The 21,748-nt window shown below is 35.9% G+C and overlaps 2 protein-coding genes across 2 annotated transcripts in view; both read left to right on the forward strand.

Moving 5' to 3' along the window:
* The first annotated feature begins 6,198 nt into the window (after positions 1-6,198).
* Positions 6,199-10,249, forward strand: LOC114301385 (small ribosomal subunit protein bS16m/bS16c). Its single transcript, XM_028246352.2, has 3 exons — positions 6,199-6,621; positions 7,213-7,258; positions 9,665-10,249. Exons 1-3 carry the CDS (start codon positions 6,489-6,491, stop codon positions 9,909-9,911), a joined length of 426 nt encoding a protein of 141 aa, XP_028102153.2. The 5' UTR covers positions 6,199-6,488; the 3' UTR covers positions 9,912-10,249.
* Positions 10,250-11,606: 1,357 nt separating this feature from the next.
* The window catches only part of LOC114292951 (DNA repair protein recA homolog 3, mitochondrial), a 37,835-nt gene continuing 27,693 nt past the window's right edge, over positions 11,607-21,748 (forward strand). Inside the window, 7 exon segments of the mRNA XM_082902800.1 lie at positions 11,607-11,656; positions 11,895-12,112; positions 12,922-13,009; positions 18,783-18,955; positions 19,400-19,551; positions 19,692-19,703; positions 20,707-20,839. Of these exon segments, the coding sequence (XP_082758926.1) occupies positions 12,014-12,112; positions 12,922-13,009; positions 18,783-18,955; positions 19,400-19,551; positions 19,692-19,703; positions 20,707-20,839 (657 nt within the window). The 5' untranslated portion in view covers positions 11,607-11,656; positions 11,895-12,013.

Consider the following 21,748-nt stretch of genomic DNA (forward strand, 5'->3'; position numbering starts at 1 on the left):
ATAAATTATAACTCTCTACTATTATAAATATATTATATTTTTGTATATTGATAGAATTAGTTTCAAACAGTCATGTAAACAATTCTTAGGTTGTGAGTAATATTGTGTGATCATATTGTGAATAATGATAATATTTTTAAAATTTACAATGCCAAATTGAATTGAACCTAGTTTAGTGGTTTGGTTTGGATTGGTTTCAAGATTTTCATGAATTAGTTTGGTTTCAAATTTGATAAAACCGTAAGTAATAGATTGGTCTTAGTTTACGGCTAAATTGAATCAATGTGAATTATGGTCACCCCTAGAAAGTGGGACCAAAATTTGATTCGGCTGAACACTCAATACTTTGTGCTGAGCACAAAGTGACTTCTCAAGTTTCATATTTATCACATAACAAATAATGTGTGGAAGACAACACCATGTAGCATATACTTGTTACATAAAATATTTTTAGACAAAGTATGATGCTTTAATTTTAGCATATATTGAATTCACAAGCACACTCACTTTACGTGGATTTGTTTCATCTTCATGATAATCCATTTGGGGAGACAAAAATTGAATTGAATGCTTCTTTCTTGCCTTAGAACTAAATCAAACTAGAAATAATTAAGGAATAATTAATGTTTCCTTGCTGAGTTCATGATCATAAACCATACTACACCATGATGTTAGAAAGCCTAGTTTTTTTTTTTGTTGGTCATGTTTTCTAGTGTGTTTGTGATGTGTTCTGCCCCTGTTTACCTGGTACCCCTTTATTTTTTTGGTTGCTTTTGTTTTTCTTTACATGTATGATGAAAGTTTTTCATCAGCTAGCTAAATTGGTAAAATTTAGTGGTAAGCACCACCACGTTAACTTTGATCAATAAGCTTACACTCGTTATATGGTCCTGACTACGGAAGCTTCTAAGTACACTTACTGTATGCATTGTATGTCTTGTACCTTAGAGAGAAATCTATACTATATATTAAGCAAAAAGGGGTTTTTAACCCTAAGTCTTGTGGGAGCTCCAGTCTATAGCGACGGCGTTTTGTCGTCGCAAAAAAGTAATTTTTTTGGCTGAAACATAACGCCTTTAGCGACGGCTCAGGTTGCTGTCTCAAATACACTTTTAGCGACGGTATTTTTGCCGTCGCCAAAAATTATTTTAGCGACGGCAATATTGTGTCGTCGCAAAAAACTCAGATTTTCATCCATTATTAGCAACAGAAATTTGCTGTGGCCAAAAAGGCATTTTCCCGTCGCAAAAACAGTGCCGTCGCTAAAACGCTTTTGCAACCCCCCTTGTTGCGACCCCCACTTGCCGTCACAAAAAGCTATTTTACCGTCGCAAAAACCTTTTAAGACGGCGTTTGGAGTATTTGCGACGGCGTTTTGCCGTCGCAAAAAATAATTTTTTTTGTGGTGTATCTTTATTTTTATAAAATCACTTAAGGGGAAAAAATAAAAATAAAAAAAGCAATACATGGTTGAGATGGTTTGGTTCTTGTTTTTTTTTTTTTTGATCAGATCCTTGTTGGTTAGGCCATCTCCAATGTTGTATCAGATATTTCATCAAATGCAAATTTAATGAAAATTTGATGAAAACGATGCTCCAACTGTTTTATCATATTGGTATCAAATGAAGGGGGCGGTACTTTTTTCATCAAATGAAGGGAGTGTTTATCCTTTCATTAAATTTTACAAATGACTGTTGATGGACGACCGGATGGACAACCTCTCGGACAATCGATTTTGGAATGAATTTGTTGAAAATTTACGTTGAAATATTGGAGTGTATCATATTATATCAAACTTTTGATCAAATTTGTACTCAAATTTAATGAAAAATTTGGTGAAACATTGGAAATACTCTTACTCATAATTAGTGTGAATGTCCTTTGTTGTACAAAAAGCAAGCCCCAATATTTATTTTACTCCCTTGTTGTAGACAATTACTTTCTCAGGCTTTGTTTGGATATTTTCATTGCACAAATTTAAATTTTAAATACACTTTTTTTTAACTATCTATCTTAGCCACGGATGTAGCCTGAAATTTGACAATGTTTTCACTATGGTCCAATAAACTTGTTATATAATTTGTTGTATACATCCCTTAAAATATGATTATCATATAGGATACACTTTTTAAAGATGAGGTATCATAACATTTTTCAGAAAATATACATAAAACATTATTTGATAGGTGTTGTCCTTTGTACTCTATTATTGTCCATTAGTACTTATGTTTTCTAAACCGTTTGATGCTAATAAGACAAATTCATTGGCGGTTGAGATCGTTTGGTTCTTATTGATTATCCCATCTGTATCAATGCCATATGTTACACAAATTGTGAAGCAATATATATATATATATATATATATATTTTTTTATAGAGATATTTAATCTAATATCTTTCTCTAACTTTTAATAACACGAGAGATTTATAAATTTTTTTTTTTTGATAACCTAAGGTCACTCATCTACGCTCATATATTACACTTACCCTCTCATTCTCTCTCTACCTTCCTCAGTACAAAGAACGTGGAAACTTGAATCGTTTGATTAATCATAAAGGAGACACCCACATCCCAATCTACCACCAATGACTCATCACATCAAGTCTTCCGTGGCGTCGCCGCCGCCACCACCAAGGCCAGCCAAAAGAAGACCAATAACTTCGATGCTTGTAGAGACATGAGCGAACAGCGGCTTCACCACGTAAATGTGGAGAAGAAGTTGAAGGAGTAGAGGGCGGTTGCGGAGGAGCAGAGGCTGGAGAAGGGTCCAAAGGAGTTTATAAAGAAGGAGAGAAAATTGGTCATGGGAATTTCTCTGGTTTAGTATAATCTGACTGTAAAGAGCGAAGGCTAGTGTTTGGGATGAATTTTCTTGTGATTATGTGCTTTTGTATAAACTGACTGCAAATAGACTAATTGTATCCTTATGTCAAGTTGTTTATTATATATATTAGTATAATCTGACTGTAAAGAGCGAAGGCTAGTGTTTGGGATGACTTTTCTTGTGATTATGTGCTTTTGTATAAACTGACTGCAAATAGACTAATTTTATCCTTGTGTCAAGTTGTTTATTATATAGATTATGATCATGGGAATTCCTTTATGGGTAAATTGAGTCAAAACACAATTTTTTCTGATTTGGTCAAAATACAAAAAAAATAATGAGCAAATCAAAGAAAGTTGGTCAAAACATATAGAAAAATTGTGAGCAAACCAAAAAAATTTTCAACCCAAATAAATTTCAAAACATAGAGAATCTTTCAAAACACAGAGAAAAATTAGAAAAGTTGAGAGAAAATTGGTCAAAACACAGCGAAAATTGTGAGCAAATCAGAGAAATTTCAAAACACAGAGAAAAATCAGAGAAATTGAGCAAATCAGAGAAATTTCAAAGTAGAGAAATTTTAAAACACAAAGAAATTTGTCTAATTTGAAATTTCTCTGAATTAAAATTTCTCTCGATCGAAATTTATTTGAAAAAATGTTGAGGGACCCCAACCATTATGAAAATATTACAAGCCTTTTATCTTATAAAATTTTAATACCAGGGACCTTAGAAAAAATCCCCCTTTTTTTAATAATTTTTTTTTATTATTTACCAATATCCAAATTATTACAAAATTTATTTTCTAAATATAATTTTTTTCCAATTTATTTTAGAAACTTGATTTGTTTTTTGAAATCTTGAAATCATGTTTCTAAAATACAAATTATCCCAGTGATTTTAGAAATTATAAATACTCTCTTATTATTTAACATAATTAACAAAACATTTTTTTCTAACTACAGTCTTATGCAACAAAAAAATTATCAGAATTATTAATTAAAATATATTTATGATGTCAATTTAAACTAATAATTGACGTAATGATTATTAATAAAATTAATCATTTTGTTATGCGATTCAAAAATTTAAAAGAACGAGATATAATTTTTAAAATGATAAAAAATAATTTATATTTTAAATAAATCTCAAAAAAATATATTTTAATTTTAATTTTACTTCTTTTTTTTTTTTTTTTTTAGTTTGGAGAGCAGAGTTAGGTTGATGTTAGTGGTGTAGTTGACACCATTGAACTTCAATTTTAATTTTTTTTTTTTATATTTTATTTAGAGTATATGAAATTTTGATCTAAAATTTGTAAATATATACATATTGAATCTAGTGGGTTTTGAAAGAAAAAAAAAAAAAAACCTAATTCTCAAAATTTTACAAATTGAACCTATTAGGCTTAAAAAAAGAATCACTCTCCGTAATTTATGCCTCGTTTGAAAATATATTATTTTAGTAATTTTTGGCTTTTTAATAAAAAATATTTAAAAAAGTAGAGAGAATGATATAACAACTTATAGTAACTTTTTAACTAAAACAAAAGGTTGCCAAACGAGGTCTTAATACTTTAGAAACAAATCCAACGCTTGTTTATTTTCTATTGGTCTTAATGCCAACACCAATAAATATAGTATTTGTCATCTCTCACATTGCTTCCATATTTATTCTTTTTCTCTCCAATGTTACATTCTAGTTACATAGACTTGTTCATTATATATATATATATATATTTTTTTTATTCAAATGAAAGGTAAACAAACAAAAGTTACATTATCCTTACAATTCAAGAAATTAGTCCCTTACAAGACTAACTCCAGTCATGTTAACGATGACTAGAGATCTCACTTCTGCAGGTGGGTCATCTAGGACTACTACATGGTCATCTTGGACTGCCCCCAAGTTTGCTAGTTTGTCAGCTACTCTGTTGCCCTCGCGAAAGAAGTGTTTGATTGAGTAGTTGTAGCGTTTCAAGAGAAACTTGGTGTCTTCGATGAGGGCCTTATAAGATGAGTGATGGCTTGGTCCATCCTGGATTTGTGTGATAGCTTGGGTAGAATCAGTTTCATTAGTTATATTCATAGTGTCTTTTTGAAAGAGAATGGTGAGTTCCATGTATATGTCCCATAATTCAGTTTCTAGACTAGAGCAGTGGCCTAGTTTACCATAGTATCCCCATAGCCAAGTTCCAGTTTCATCCCTCAGCAGTCCTCCATATCTAGCTTGGCCTGAGTCACCTTTTAAACATCCATTTGTGTTGAGTTTGAGTTGACCTGCAAGTCGAAAACACCAGTGAATTAAGCCAAGTTTGGCTATCCTAAAAAAGTGTACTTATTTTATTTTTTTATCTTTTTTGGGTCATATCAATCAACATCTCCTCTCTACTTTTTCTACACATAATACAATAAAAGTTAAAAAATATACTTATTTAGTCTTTCCAAACTTGACCCTAATCTAAGATGAAAGGGGTTGGGATGGAGAGGGAAGTGGAAAGCCTCTTCGATATCTTCTTTATGGGGAACTTACTGATAAGTCCCATGTACCAAGTTTAAGATCCAGCTAATCCCAAAACAAAACACATGCACCAATTAGTCCAATACATTTTTAATTGTTACCAAAAAAATCCTTTTTTTTTTTAATTTACAGACACTGTTCACATCTTACTACCGTCGGACTTCCATTTAACGGTCGCCGAAGACTCACCGGAATGTCTAGAATATTGCCGGAAAAAAAAAATTAAAAAATATGTTATGAAACTGTAAAATTTTATAGTTCTAAAGAATGTTATAAAACTGCAAAATTTTACAGTTTTAAACCATGATTCATTCCAGCACCAAAAAAAATTTTTGAAACTGCAAAATTTTACAGTTTTCACCGCCTGTAACTAAAACTCGAAAACTACTTGTTCAGAATTCAAAAATTTTCTCTATTAGAACAGAAAAACAGAAGTGTATAGCAGAGAAAAAAAAAAGAGATCGAAGGAGAAAGGCGGATGTAGAGAGAGGATTATACTCCGATAACTATTTTTTAGTAGATCTACATCAGATCTAAGTAGATCCACTCATCTTCTTCGTCGGAAATATATATCTTCGCCGTCGGTGAGAGTGAAATCACGAGTTGATTTCGATAGTTGGCGGTTATCAGTGAACCCCGATCAATGGAGAAAGACATGAACACTTGCACCATCGTCTATGACGAAGACGATGAGAGAAAAATGTAGAAAAAAAGAGAAAGAAGAAAACGTAAAAAGGGAGGAAAAAATCAGAGAGATGGAGAAAAGGACTTTTGAGTGTACCCAAAAAATTATGAAATTAAATAGTATCCACATATTCCACATAAGACCTGTGGGTAATTTCCCCCTTCTTTATTTGTTTACTATGACAGTTCTGATTTCTGAATAAATGATGAATTTTTTTGGCCACGCCAACTATTTCAACCTAATCCCAAAAAAATGAATTTGGACTTTCACTTGGATCTAATTATCACGTTCGGGTCGGACGGACCCATCCCCAAAAAACAGCCCGAAAACGAAACCATCCCCAAAGGAGAAAAACCCAATCAAAACCCTCGTTCTTGGAATCGAATCGAATCCACAGAGAGAGCGAGAGAGAGAGAGAGAGAGACAGAGAGAGATTGAAGTTGTGAGAGATAACAAAAATGGTGGTGAGGATAAGATTATCGAGGTTTGGATGCAAGAACAAGCCTTTTTATCGAGTTATGGCTGCAGATAGCAGGTCTCCCAGAGACGGCAAGCACTTAGAAGTTTTGGGTTACTACAATCCTCTCCCAGGTACTCTCTTTCTATCAATTTTTTTCTCCAATCCATTTGTTTCTTGAGAAAATGTTACGAAAAATGAAAAATGAACCCCTTTTTATGGGTTAGCATTTAAAAAATGCCATTTGTTTCCCTGTTATTGGGTTTCCTTACGGTTCTATGAATTGTTTGGTTGGTGGGAAAGCGTTGGAAAAGAAATGAAACCAAAATATTAAATAATAATAAAAAAAATTCAAATTTATTGCGAAATGAAAAATCTGTTTTTTCATCTTCTGTTTTCCGCAAGAAAATGTCGGAGAAAATAAAATTAAATTCCCTTTTATGGTTGGGCAAACAGAGATCAAGTGTGCACGTGTAAGGGTTTTCCTTTTAGCATTGTAAAATTGCTGTTTGTTTCCCTGTTCTTGGGTTTCTTTAAAGTTCTATGATTTGTTTGGTTGCTCTGAAAGCGTTAGAAAATAAATGAAATGGAAATTATTTCAAAATGCGTGATTTATTATTTCTTCTGACCAAGCAAGCCGAATTAGAGTTAAATCTAATATGCTTTTGTGGTGTAGTTTGATTTTTGTTATTACTAATTGTTTTCAATGTGTTTGATTTGTACAGGTCAAGATGGTGGTAAACGAATGGGTCTTAATTTTGACAGAGTGAAGTAAGTGTGTTTTTTTTAGAAGTTTATCTCAATAAATAATTCGAAACTTGTAAACGCAGAAGTGTTCATAGCTGGATGCTTTAACCATGTGAAGCAAATTTTCTAGACTTGTGTTACATGATTGATTATGGTTTAGAGTCTGCAACATAAGTTATAGCCCTCAATGAACAAGGGAGTTATAGCCTAGGAAAATGATGCAGCCAATCTTAAGTTATGTATGTCAGTGTATGTTTACATTCTTTGCGTCCCCCATGCAGATTGTTAGGAGAGAGGGGAAAAGGATTCAAAGAAATATGTATGTGAAGATGAGAGGTGTGAATAGGAAGTATTTTGTGTTAATTTATTAATTGTAGTGTTAATGAAGCTTGGTGGCAAAAACAGTAATTAGAAAAATGAACTTGAATGGTATGACATATCTCCCCCAAGGCAATTTCACTAGACAAACACTTAAAATGGTTGTGGCCTTATTGGCAATTGTCAAGGCTTATAGAACTGGTGTCACTTTCTTGAGTGTTACAGTAATTGGCCACTAGAACTCTAGCCTGTCCTAGGTGGAAAAGCAAGAACCGTTAGTTTTGTTGACAATTTGTTGGACATTAGAAGAGGCAATACTTCATTGTGCGAATAGAATTGCCTTTTTCTACTCTTATGTGGTCTTTCTTTCCATTCATTACACGTGTACTCTACAATTTGTTGTCACTGAATATATGGATTTTCAGTCTCAGGTTTGTTCAATCCATAGCTTGACCTTCATCAAACATTTGGCTTAGTTGAATTTTTAATGGATCAGAACGTCTTCGTTGCTTCTCTTATTAAAATTCTCTATTTGTTGGCCTGATGGTTTCTTACTTCTTAAACCTTTTTTGAAAATATTTTTTCATTTTCTTATTCAATATCTGAAATCAGCTGTATGTCTTTTCCAGTGAATTTGGTTTCCTAGATTTGAAGGAGCAGACAGATAGGAAATGACTTGAATTTGCATGGTGGTGAACTTTAATTAGTTGGCATAGGTAGTACTTATGGGGGGTCAGGGATTCACTAGAGAGTGGAAGCACATGTTATAGACACCGGAGACATCGGAAGAGGGGGAGAGAGAGAGAGAGAGAGAGAGAGAGAGGTACCACCTCCCATTTATAGGGGTGGGTCATGTGTTTGATAACAAACTTTCTGGATATTCCGATATTCTTTTACAATATGCCAGGGAATATGTCATAACATATCATTCAGTTTGGATTTGCCTCGATCCTCGAGTGACTGTACAAATGCATAGAGACAGTCTCTCTTAGTAAGACTAGCCTATGGTAGTAACACCTGCATGGCATCATGCCAGGTGACATCATTCTCTCTAGCCACCAAGCCACAAGACCCCAGATTCCCACGGTGCCTTACTGAAGACTTCGGCATTCCCAAGTCCTGCCTTTTGACTTGAGTATATGAAAATGGCATAGTAAGACAACCGCATAGGTGAGATTCATGCGATACAAAGTATGTAACCTATTTGATTAATTTAATTTTATATTTGGTTCATTGGAATGAACTGGAATGAAATGATCATTCCATCATAATATCCATTCTCATATTTGGTTTACTAAAAAAATTATGAAAAATGCATTGCAAATGGAGTTATTATTCATTATGGTAGGGGAATGATTATTCGGTAAGGAGTTTATGGAATAATTATTTCATTCCAATCCACCTTAATTCCAATGAACCAAGTACTACCTAAGGATTGATATCAAATTTGATTTATCACCATGCTAACAATGAAAGCTAAAGGCATATGTTTTTGTAAATTCAAGTGATCTTTATATCATGTATTGATCGACTTCTTAGACTATCAGTAACTTGTAGAATTTGAAGAATCCATTCATGAACTTGGAGTTTTTCAAGTATTAGATTTCAGCTTCATGCAAAACTTTTCATTGCCTGTAAATTCGCTTATTTCCCATTTATTTTTTCCGTCATCTGATGAGATGAGAGTAAAACTGTGGGAAAGCGGTGGTTTCATGGCCACGATCAGTTAAAGCTAAAAGTTTCATTAATGAGCATTTCCACAGGGTAGGACCTCCTTAGGGAATATTAGAATTTCATGAGGCTGATCTTGAGCCGTCATCTAATGACGAATATGTTTGTTTAAGAGAATTTTTTTGGTGTAGAAAGTCTCAAATTCAGGATCCTCTGCTGGATGAATTTCATAAGAAATGTTCTCATAGGCACATATGTGTGAGGCTAGACCAACTACAATAGCACTCATTCGTACCCAAAAATAAATAAATTGTATACTGTCATATTGTTTTAGGTTTTCCAAGTAAGAGTCTTCAAACTATGTACTAAAAGGTTTTATTTAAAGGGAAAAAAGATCCATATGTTTTAGTTCTTGCTTGATGTTTCTCCCAATTTTTGCAGGTATTGGCTATCAGTTGGTGCTCAGCCATCAGAGCCTGTTGAACGCCTTCTGTTTAGATCAGGGTTGCTACCCCCACCGCCAATGCTGGCTATGGGTCGCAAAGGCGGGCCAAGGGACACCCGCCCAATTGATCCTATGACTGGGCGCTATTTGACAGCAGATAAGCCAGCAAATGGTGAGAGACCAAAGGACTCTGAAGGTTATGGAGATGGCGATGATGAAGATAGTGGAACAACACCACGATGAAGATGGTGCAACCGCCCGTTGAAACCAGTCTATACAGTTACCTTCTATGATCTGATATTGTTTTAGATGGTGCAAACGACCCTTGACACCTTCTATATGTAACTCGGCTTTGAAGATTTGACTATTGTTTCAGATAGTTGTGATAGGATTATATGGAGAGTGGTTCCAAGTTGCTTTGCTTATAAAATAATTTTGAATTGTGTGGGATGGAACTTCTTGTGTAGAGAGTAATTACAATGCATTACTCCATTTTGAGTGTGGAAAAGCTCTTTGCTTTGGTTTAAAAACTATTCTTCTAGGAATACAGAAATTAATCACAGCATCAGACAACTTTTATATGGGTGTGGGATCTACAAAAATGAGCTTCATATAAAGAGTTGTGTGTACAGTTATGTTATTGGTTATTCATTAGTTTCTGTACTTTTTAAGCAAAATATAAATATATACAGGTAGTTGAAGTAAACCAAAAGCTAGAGTATGTAAGTTGTATGTGTACATATAAGCTTATTATGTGAATTTACTTAGGAAGTTAAAAAAAAAATATAAAATGTTTTTCGCTATACATAACTGCCTTCTCTTGTAATTACTATTTCTTAAGAATAATCTTATGCATCAAAATTTTGGTGTCACATATTTTTGCTCTTCAAAATGTCGAAATTGGTGGTTTTTATTTTTGGGTTAGTTTTGATGTTGATAATGGTGATTCGAAGCAATTTTTGTACAAGTTTTTGGTGTAGTTATCATTCTAGGGATTGCTTGTTTAGTTACTTGCTTCGATTGATGCTTTTTGTTTAGAGTCTGTTTGGGAACCAAGAACAGGAAAGAAAAGAAAAGAAAGGACTTGTTAAGTTAATGAGAGAATAAAAGAAAAGAAGAGAAAAGATTGTGTTTTCTCTTGATTAAGTTGGAGAGAAAAGAAAAGATTGTAATTTATTTTCTATCAAAGAAACTATTACAATTTGAGTTACCAAAATAATTTTTTATAATAATTTTGATATTATAAAAAGTTAGTAATCGCTTTGTTTCTTTTCCCTCCCAATGTCTCTACTTTTGGAGTGTTTCAAAATGTAAATTTTAAAAGAAATCAGTTTCACTGTACTTCTTTCCATTTTCTCCTCTTTAGTAATCCAAACAGGTGATTAAGTTTAAGAAAAATTAATTCATATTATTTTCTCTCCAAATTGATCAACCCAAACGGGCTATTAGCATCTATGATTTAGTTAATATTATCAAATTCTTAGGATAAAATGGGTTTAAGGGTTTTGCCATTTCACATCAATGAAACAACTAAAATGGAATTGATTTTTCAATTTTTATTGTTTGGATGATGCATTGGATTTGTTAAGTCACTGTACAACCCAACTTGTCCTGCAAAGTTCTTTGCTATTATGCTTTACCCTGTGGGTTTAAGTGTGATAAAGAGGTCTGAAAATTTTGAAATTCCTCATGAAAGAGTGCAATTGCGCATTTCTTTCTGGTATATAGTGATCTTACCTTCACTTGAGACCTTTTGTTTGTGTACTTTTAGAGGTTTTATTTTGTTTATTCTGAAAAAATTGCCTATTTGTTATTTGTGGCTCCTTAGTTTTAAGTTTGTTACAATGAATAAAAGAAAGTGCTGTTGATGTAATATCTTATTTTATGATTATGAAATAAATTTTTTACTTTTAATTTTCTGTTTGGTTTGCAGGGTTTTAGGAAAGGGGTATTTGTAACATCCTCGATCTGCAATTTTTCTACTAAAGGTATTGAAAATTTGAGTTCAGTTTTTTTCCCCTTATTCTTCAACATTTGACACATTAAAATCCTTTAGCCTATTCAACAGTGTTTCTGTAGAATATCGAATATCATCCTATTGGACTATTCATTTTTTGTAGAGTAGGACAAGCAATATGGATGCTATTTGTTCTGTTCTCCCTAGTAATTCATGTATTCCTGCTTAGGCTAATATGGGCTAATAAATCTCATTTTGTCTATTTGAAGGTAAAAAGAGATCTAAATCAGATGGCAGTGATTCCAATGATGAGAATTTGTCCAAAAAGGAGCTGGCCCTGAAGCAAGCGTTGGATCAGATCACTACCTCATTTGGAAAGGGATCTATTATGTGGTTGGGTCGGTCCACCTCTCATAAGCAAGTTCCAGTGGTGTCTACAGGATCTTTTTCTTTGGATATAGCACTGGGGATTGGTGGACTTCCGAAGGTATCTTTCAGCAATTGGAATTTATATGAATATCTATTTCCTATGCTGCAGATTTTCATATAACAGTTATAAGGATAAGAATTTTTTGGATAATGCAACTTTTTTAAAAAAAAAAGTTGTAATAATGCACCGTGTCATATATGTCATATAGGCACAAGTTCTTATGGCAGACTTTGGTATTTATTTTTTCCACAAGGCATATTCTGTTCTACATGATACAACTACTGTCACACATTTCCATCACCAGCTCAAACATACTTTATGTTAAAACAGCTACTCTCTCTTCTTGTGCTACTGCACAGGCTTAACTAATATAATAGGTTATTTTGAAATTTACATTTTATGATCCAAGTCTTTTGTTGATTAAATTAGGGAGATTTGCCAGTTCTTGCCTTAAGTTATGCTGCTCATGAATGTTCTTCTTATATCTTTATTTTCTACACTTTTCAGGAATATATGTAATTGTGAGTGGCATTATAATTTATAGTGCTCTATGTTGACTGTTTAGCTTTATAAAAATAACTCATTTGCATTTTATTGAACTCTGTATCTTTAATTGTAATTAATTTAAATTTTTTCCCCAATTGAATGATACATTACAAACCATATGTACATACTCATACAAACATCTAGATATTTATGCCTCTAGGGAGCTGTATGGATGAAAATTTAATGTGTATGCCGGTAGGGTTGTATGTATGTAAATCTAATGTATAATATCTTTATAAGGGGTTGGGGACCGAGAGAATTTTGTTAATTTGTCTTTGCTGTCTGGCTGCTTATACTGATTTTTTATTGGATTTGTGCAGGGATGTGTTGTGGAGATATATGGTCCAGAAGCTTCTGGGAAAACCACTGTTGCACTACATGTAATTGCTGAAGCACAGAAGCAAGGAGGTTACTCTTAGAAATACCTATATTTAATTTTTTTTCTTTCTGAACAAGTCATACAATTAGGATGATTGATTGTATTTGTTAATGTCCTGTGTACAGTGTATATTTCTAAACTAATAAATATTAATCAATTGTAATTTCTAAAGCGCATGGTAGTTTGAGTTTGTCTTGTAAGTTTTCTGAACAAAACTGTATATTAGTCTTGAATTAATTTGAACAAAGAATACATACATCATTTATATAGAGTACCACTAATTAATTCCTAACCCTACATGAATACATTACTGAGATATATAGAAGTCTAATAGACATAGGACACTTAATCCTAATCCGAGAAGAACACATATTCTCACACCCCCGCTCAAACTCAAGGTGTTTTAGCAGAAAACACTGAGAGTTTGTCAAGAAAAAACCGAAACCGAGCAGTGGTGTGAGTCTTAGTGAAGAAGTCAGCAAGTTGCAGAGCCGAAGAGACAAAAGGAAGCAAGATAAAGCCAGACTGCAGATGCTGGCGGACGAAGTGACAATCAATCTCAATATGTTTTGTCCGTTCATGGAAGACTGTGTTATGAGCAATTTGAATAGCACTTCGGTTGTCACAATAGAGAGAGGTTGGGGAAGATTGAGGGACGCCCAACTCAGATAAGAGCTGACGAAGCCAGACAATTTCAGCAGTAGCATGAGCCATAGCACGATACTCAGTTTCGGCAGTAGAACGGGCAACAACAGGCTGTTTCTTGCTTTTCCAAGAAATTAGGGAATCGCCAAGAAACATACAGAAACCAGAAGTAGATTTACGATCATTAACATCACCAGCCCAATCAGCATCAGCATAAGCCACCAAGTCTAAGGAAGAAGTAGAAGAGAACAGCAAGCCCTGAAAGATAGTACTGCGAAGATAACGAAGAATTCGAAGCAAAGCAGCCCAATGTGTAGAGCGAGGGGCAGAAACAAACTGACTAATTACATGGACAGCATAGGCAAGATCAGGGCGAGTAACTGTTAGATAGACTAAGCAACCCACAAGCTCGCGATACAACGTAGGATCATCTAGAGGAACCCCATCAGTAGTGTTGAGCTTTACATTAAGTTCAATGGGGGTATCAGACAGCTTAGTGTCAGTAAGTCTGGCACGATGGATAACCTCGTTAGCATACTTAGCCTGGGACAGAAAGTAACCCTTAGGAGAAGAAGCCACCTCAATGCCAAGAAAATACCGCAATGGTCCCAGATCCTTCATTTCGAAGGTGCGAAAGAGATGCTGCTTGACCACAGAGATAGCAGAAGAGTCAGAGCCAGTGATGATCATATCATCTACATATAGTAAGAGAGCAACAAAACCAGCCGAGGTATGTCTTAGAAATAAAGCAGAGTCGGAAGCAGAAGGATGAAACCCAAGCTCGGTAACAGCAGTCTGAAAGCGATCAAGCACGAGGAGACTGCTTCAGACCATATAGAGTACGCCGAAGACGACAGACTTGGCCAGAGGAATGGTGAAGACCAGGGGGAGGACGCATGTAAACCTCCTCAGTGAGAGTACCATTAAGAAAAGCATTCTTAACATCCATCTGATAAAGGGGCCAAGAACGAACAGCAGCGATAGAAATCAAAGTACGGACAGTAGTCATCTTGGCAACAGGAGCAAATGTCTCTTCATAATCAATACCATACTCCTGGGAGAAACCTTTGGCCACCAGACGAGCTTTGTAGCGCTCAAGAGAACCATCAGAATAAGTCTTGACTTTGTAGACCCATTTGCAACCAACTAGATTCTTACCAACAGGTAAAGGAACCAACTCCCAAGTACTCGTTTTCTGTAGAGCAAACAACTCATCCTCCATAGCTTGAACCCAATGAGGATCCTGACAGGCCTCCTTGTAAGACTGAGGTTCTGTAAAAGAGTGAATAGCAGACAAAAAGGTACGATAGGAAGCAGAAAAACAAGTATTAGACCAACCCAACCTTTTTGGAGGATGACGCGCTCGAGGAGGATATCGGTGTGCAGCAGGATCAGAGTCGTCAGAAGCAGGAGGATCAGCAGCAGGGGTAGAGACAACTAGTAGAGGAGGAGCCTTACGACGAGAATAAACTAACAACGGAGGAGAAGAAGAAAGAGAAGGAGAAGGCGAAGGAGGAGGCGAAGGAGGAGAAGTAGTCAGAGGTGAAGCAGAAGGAGAAGATGGAATAAGCTCAGGAGGAACTGTGGAGATGTACTCATCAGATGGGACCTCAGAAGGAAATGGATCAATATGAACCAAATCCTCTTTGGAAACTGGGGCGGTGAGAGGAGGAAGCTGAAAGTAAGATAGACGTTCGAGAAAGGCAACATGGCGGGAGACATAAAGGCGACGAGAAACAGGGTCATAACAACGATAACCTTTCTGAGTGAGACTATATCCCAAAAAAACACATAGGACAGATCGGGCACTAAGTTTAGTTCTATCTTTACGGGGTAAAAGGACAAAACACGCAGACCCAAATACACGAAGGAGGGAGTAATTAGGAGGTTGAGAAAAGAGAGCCTCATAAGGAGACCGACCCGAAAGAAGGGGGGTAGGCATATGATTGAGAAGAAAAGCAGCAGTAAGAACTGCCTCACCCCAAAACGGAGCTGGAACGGAGGTAGAGAAAAGAAGAGATCTAGCTGTCTCAAGAAGATGACGGTGTTTGCGTTCAGCTCGGCCATTTTGGGCAGGTGTATCAGTACAAGAAGTTTGGTGAATGGTACCCAAGTTGGCCAAATATTCACAGAATTCAGTTTTAAAGTATTCCCCACCCAAGTCGGACCGCAACAATTTAATAGTAGATCCAAACTGTGTAGTGACCATAGACTGGAAAGTACGATATATTTGGTAGAAGTCAGACTTATGAGTCATAAGATAAACCCACGTGTAACGGGTGCAATCATCTACAAAAGACACATAATATACTGAACCCCCTTTAGTAAGAACAGGAGAGGGTCCCCAGACATCAGTATGCACAAGAGAGAAAGGAGAAACAGAAATAGACGTACTTTTACTAAAAGGTAAAGCTGACATTTTAGCAAGTTTACACCCCCGACATTCATCAATTTGACTAGGAGAAACTTTACCCAACAATCCTGACTGAGCTAACGACCGTAAGCGGTCAACAGACAAATGACCAAGACGAGAATGCCATAAGTAAAACTGACTCGACTGAGAATCTAATTGAAACGAGGAAAGTGCAGCTGGAGAGGTAGATAAGGGGAGATGCAAGCTTTCAACCACATAGAGATCTCCAATTCTACGACCGATCCCAATCTGCTTCTTGGACACCCGATCCTGCACACAACAGACAGAAGAGGAAAAGATAACATCAAAACCAGACGCATCAAGTTGACTGATAGATAACAAACTGACAGATAACTGAGGAACATAAAAGACAGAAGGAATAGTAACAGCAGACATGGCAGAGGGTAAGACAGACCCAACAGATAAAACAGACATACCAGATCCATTAGCAGTATTAATAGTAATAGGAACGGGTGGGGGAATACAATTTTGAAGTAAGGAAAGGTGAGGAGTCATATGATGTGAGGCACCAGAATCAAAAATCCAAACAGAAGAAGGGATACTTGAAGAGGACCCAAGCAAACCTGAATGAAGAGAGGTAAGAGCGGAGGCAGATGGGGATGACTGAGAGGTGGACAAGATATGCTGAAGTTGTGCGACCTGAGCACTTAGGGAAGCCAAGTCAGGATCGGGAGCCGGAGTAGATGTAGTGTAAGCAGCAGGAGGTCGGAAAGTACTCGAAGTAGTACCGCGGAACTGTGTCTGAGAAGACGGAGCAGGCTGACGTCCCTTTTTAGGACAATTGTTCTTCCAATGACCCCTCTGATGGCAGAAAGCACACTCATCTAGCCCTAATGGTCCTCTCTTGGGTTTTGCAGTGGCCTGAAGTTGATGAGAAGGAGGGGTCGATAACAAGGGTGGCTTGGCAGGAGCCAAGAACACAGAAGGAGGCAAAGTCTGACTGGCCGTCTTAAGACGAGTTTCCTCGGAGAGGAGTTCACGAACAATAGCATCCACAGAGGGAAGAGGAGATCGGTGAAGGATGCCACCTCGAATAGCCTCATACTGAGGGGAGAGAGCTGTTAAGAACTGGACTAAACGACCCTGTTCCCGAAACTCAATATAAGCGTCTAGTATCTTGAGACTAGGTGGTTCCATAAGAGCCAACTGATCCCAAAGACCTGTCATCTCAATATAAAAGTCCTGAATAGTTTGATCCCGCTGACGAGCACCCTAAATAGTTGTTTCCAACTCATACCGCTTGGCAAAATTGGACTGCTGATAAACACCGAATAAATAATCCCATACTTCCTTGGCAGTACTGTACTTGGAAAACATCATTCCAATACGGTCATCCACAGAGTTATGAAACCAGGTAAGAACTTGGGCATTATCACAATCCCAAGTGTCACAGGAAGACAGATACCCTTCTATTTTTGGGTCCGATGGACGAGGAGCAGAACCAGAAACATAGCCCCATTTTTTTTGACTAAGAAGAAAATTCTTCATAACACTGGCCCAATAGGCATAATTGCCACCATTGAGTTTACATTTAATAGCTTGAATTTTAGGGTCCATTATTGTAATAAACTAAAGATTAATGGGTCAAAGAGGAATAAGGGTTTTAATACTATTGATAACAAATCACGGAGACAGAGATAGAGAGATGAGAACCAGGGTTGCGAGAGAGAGTCGCAATGATGAACCGGCAATGATGAACCGAGATGAAGCCACAGAGAGAGAGAGAGAACCAAAGTCAGAAAATCGCGAGAGGGAGTTGTGATGATGAACCGAGATGAAGCCGACGAGGACTGAGAGAGATACGATGATGCAAGGGCGGTAATTGATCGTGATTTACAGCCGATGGGTTGCGACTGAACAGAGAGGCTACGGCTGTTAGGGTTTCGAATCCTTCAGATTAGGGTTTCGAACCAAGCTCTGATACCATGTAAGTTTTCTGAACAAAACTGTATATTAGTCTTGAATTAATTTGAACAAAGAATACATACATCATTTATATAGAGTACCACTAATTAATTCCTAACCCTACATGAATACATTACTGAGATATATAGAAGTCTAATAGACATAGGACACTTAATCCTAATCCGAGAAGAACACATATTCTCACATGTCTGTCTTTAATTTTTTCCCCTTATATTTTGGAATGGGTAACTTCAAGTAATGAAGTTTTCACTTTGGGGTATCAAGTTCAATGTAGTCATCTATGCGGTTCAATTTTATTTATTTATTTATTTATTTTTCCCAGTGCAATGTATTGACCCTCTTCTGTCTAATACCAAAAAGACGTAAAACACCCACAGCCAAAAATAAAAGTTACAATAAACAAGTCAATATACAAAACATATGTTGGTAAATAACAAAAGTTTTCTAGCAATGCATTTGTTGCCTAGCAGAAAGTTTAGATTCCCTAGCATGAAAAAAAGAAAAAATGTAAGAAAACTGCGAAGCTAGGTATTTCATGCCATGCCTAGTGAATCATGAATGTTGAATAAGTGGGAAGAAGCATCTCATCTTGTAGAAAGCAATAATATATTGTTCACTTCATTCACAGATTTCTGGTTCTTGATATATTAGTATAAATTGGAAGCATGTGCTGGTTTTAATGCTGGTTATCATTCATAAATTTTTTCTATTGTTTTTTAAAAAAACAGGAAATGTCTGATTTGTGACGGATTTTAACACCAGCTTCTTCTTGTTAATTAACATTTTTTTGGATATAGGTTACTGTGTTTTTGTTGATGCTGAGCATGCTCTTGATCCAGCACTTGCCGAGGCTATTGGTGTAAATACTGAAAATTTGCTTCTATCACAACCTGATTGTGGTGAACAGGCTCTAAGTCTTGTGGATACCCTAATACGGAGTGGTTCAGTTGATGTCGTTGTGGTGGACAGTGTAGGTGTTCCATAGATCAAGCTTCTGTGCACAGTGATTTAACAAGGATGATCATGGTTTAGAGTTAGTTGCAGCCTTGCAGGACATACTTCATGAGTTTCCTTCAAAATGTCTTGTGATGGTGTTATTACTGTTATACCTTTCATCTTCGCCCCCTTCCATGTTAATATTGTGAACTTGTTTTTGATAGGAATCATTGTGGGGTCTTTTTTTTTTCTTTTTTTTTTTTTTTTTTTTTTTTTTTGGGGGGGGGGGGGGGGGTTGCATTGCTGCACATATGCAGCTTTGGTGCGCGCATGGTTTGAATCCATGCGGACCAGATGGTTCATTTTGTCTAATTTGAGTCAATTTTTTGGTAGTCAATACTTGTCCTATGTTTAGGGGGGAAAGGCTCTATTTTGAATCTTCTGCTCTGTTTTATGAATTTTGTGTTTTGATTTACGGGTTGCTGCCCTTGTGCCCAAAGGTGAACTTGATGGTGAAATGGGTGATGCACACATGGCAATGCAAGCTAGATTGATGAGCCAGGCACTCCGCAAATTGAGCCACTCTTTGTCTTTATCACAGACAATTTTGATATTCGTAAATCAGGTATTGTTCTAATTTTTATTTATTTATTCTGTTCTATCATAATCACATTTTTATACAACTTCCAATTTTTATGGCTTTGATTGCACTCAGATTTATTATTCTACTTTGTTTATTGACTAATCGTTAAAGAAAATTCAAACCTCAGAGCTAAGTTACAGTCAGGTAGCCATGTCATGTCAATGAATTATGGGAAATGTGTGGAATTTTCTATCACAGGCAAAAGAATCTTTCTTGGAGCTACTACTGTAGGCTAATTTGTGTATTTTTGTTTTCTTTATTTTTACCAATTTCTATCTGTAAAGATTTTCTGCTCTTTGTATCTTCTCTCTTAAGCTATGTTACACGGACTCTTCAAAATAGATCAAATACCTGTGTTAGACACTCGACATTGGACACCCGACACTCGGACAAGGGTATGGAATATGTGTAGGATACTTTTCAACAGATACTTCTTATATAATTGTATATAACACTATTATTATACGTACATATTATTGTATAATTATTATAAATGTTATTTTGACGCTGTAAGTTATATATAGTACCATTTTATCTCACATAACAGATTAAAAATATAAAAATATGACATTTTTTTGCTGAGTCCGCATACCCTTAAATTTATGATTTTATGAGTCCGACCTCTAGATACATACTTGCACCCGACACCTGTACTCGAGTCCATGTAACATAGCTCTTAAGAAATGAAATGACACAGTTGATACTTAGCTAGGAAAATTTACTCTTTTTTCCTTGAGAGTGTGGTCAAGTTTCTCTTACATTTACATTTTCTTTTCCGGTAAAGTGCTTCCCATCCAAGTAAAATATAAATGTGTTATCCCTGATGTTATTAAAATGTCACTGTATAATATGATTTTCTTGAAAGCTCAGTTATTTTTGTGTGGAATTTTTTTGGGGGAGTTCATGATGTGGGATATCTTTCATCAAAGGTAACTAATAAACAGTTTTAAGATGATAGATTGAAGGTTGAAGAATGATAATGAGAAGGGAAGAATAAAAGACAGAAGGCTGAGTAAGCTTGGTAGCCAAGTATGACCAAGAGAAGAGACCTGGTCCTGCTAGTCTTGGATCTTCTTTAGGTTCACTGGACTTATTACATTTTATATTAATTAAAATTTAAGACCAAAAGCCCACCATGCCAGCCAATTCTACATTTTATATTAATTAAAATTTGGTGGGCCCACTGAAGTTACTTGTGGTGGCAATGCTTTAAAATTCTATGCTTCAGTACGCCTAAACATTAGGAGAACAGGGCTTGTCAAGAAGGGAGAGGAGGTAAATTTTCATTCATCTGTTGTTTTTTTGGGCGTAATTTACACTGACCTCCCCTGAAGTTTTTGACAATGACAGACAGACAGACGCTTCTAGGTTTATGAAATGACAGGGACCTCCCATTCCAGAACTTTTTGCTTGACATTGTTAATGCCTATTGATGAATGACCATTATGCCCCACTTAAATGCAGATATTTTAACCTGAATTGTCAATCAATGTAAAAAGACTGAATTGCCCTTTTGCTTTACTAAGACATTTGAGAACACATTTGTGGTGGTGATTCGTCTTATACATGCATCTGGTGTACATAGAGGCGGAGTGGGTACATTGGCGGGAGGGAGTTGGGGAAGGGAGGGAAAAACTTAGAGAAAATGAGAGAAACAGAGGAAATCTTGTTGAAATGTGTGAGAGCCTGAAAGGTTAGTGTATTTGTGAGAGAAAATAGAGTTGGGTATTGGTTCATCACTATAACCGAATTATTTCTTCATTTGAGTCAGTTTGGAGCCAAAAGAAGATGAAATGGCTCTGATTCTCATATTGATTCATCACATTTGCTCAAAGTTTGTTGTATTTTGGATTGCAAGGCAAGAATTGGTGCATTATTTGCTAAATCATTGAGTTGGGTGTTATGGGTCTTGCTTTGTGTGTCGGTTTTGTTCTTTTTGATCGAACTATTTGTGGGTTTGTTTTCTTTCATCAAATGATCTGTTTGTGGATTTTATGGTCTTTGGTTTTTCTTCTTGATGATTGGGCTTTATGTGTTGTGATTGAAGTATGTGTTTGTGTGAATTTGTTTTCTTTCAGTGTGTGGGTTTGTTTTCTTTTGTCAAACAATTTAAGTGTGTGTGGGGGGAATGTTTTCTTTCATCAAATGATGGCGGCATTTGGTTTTGTTTTCTCTTATTTTCAT

Source organism: Camellia sinensis, chromosome 13 (assembly GCF_055761805.1).
Source record: "Camellia sinensis isolate YWXY chromosome 13, ASM5576180v1, whole genome shotgun sequence".
Taxonomy (NCBI): Eukaryota; Viridiplantae; Streptophyta; class Magnoliopsida; order Ericales; family Theaceae; genus Camellia; species Camellia sinensis.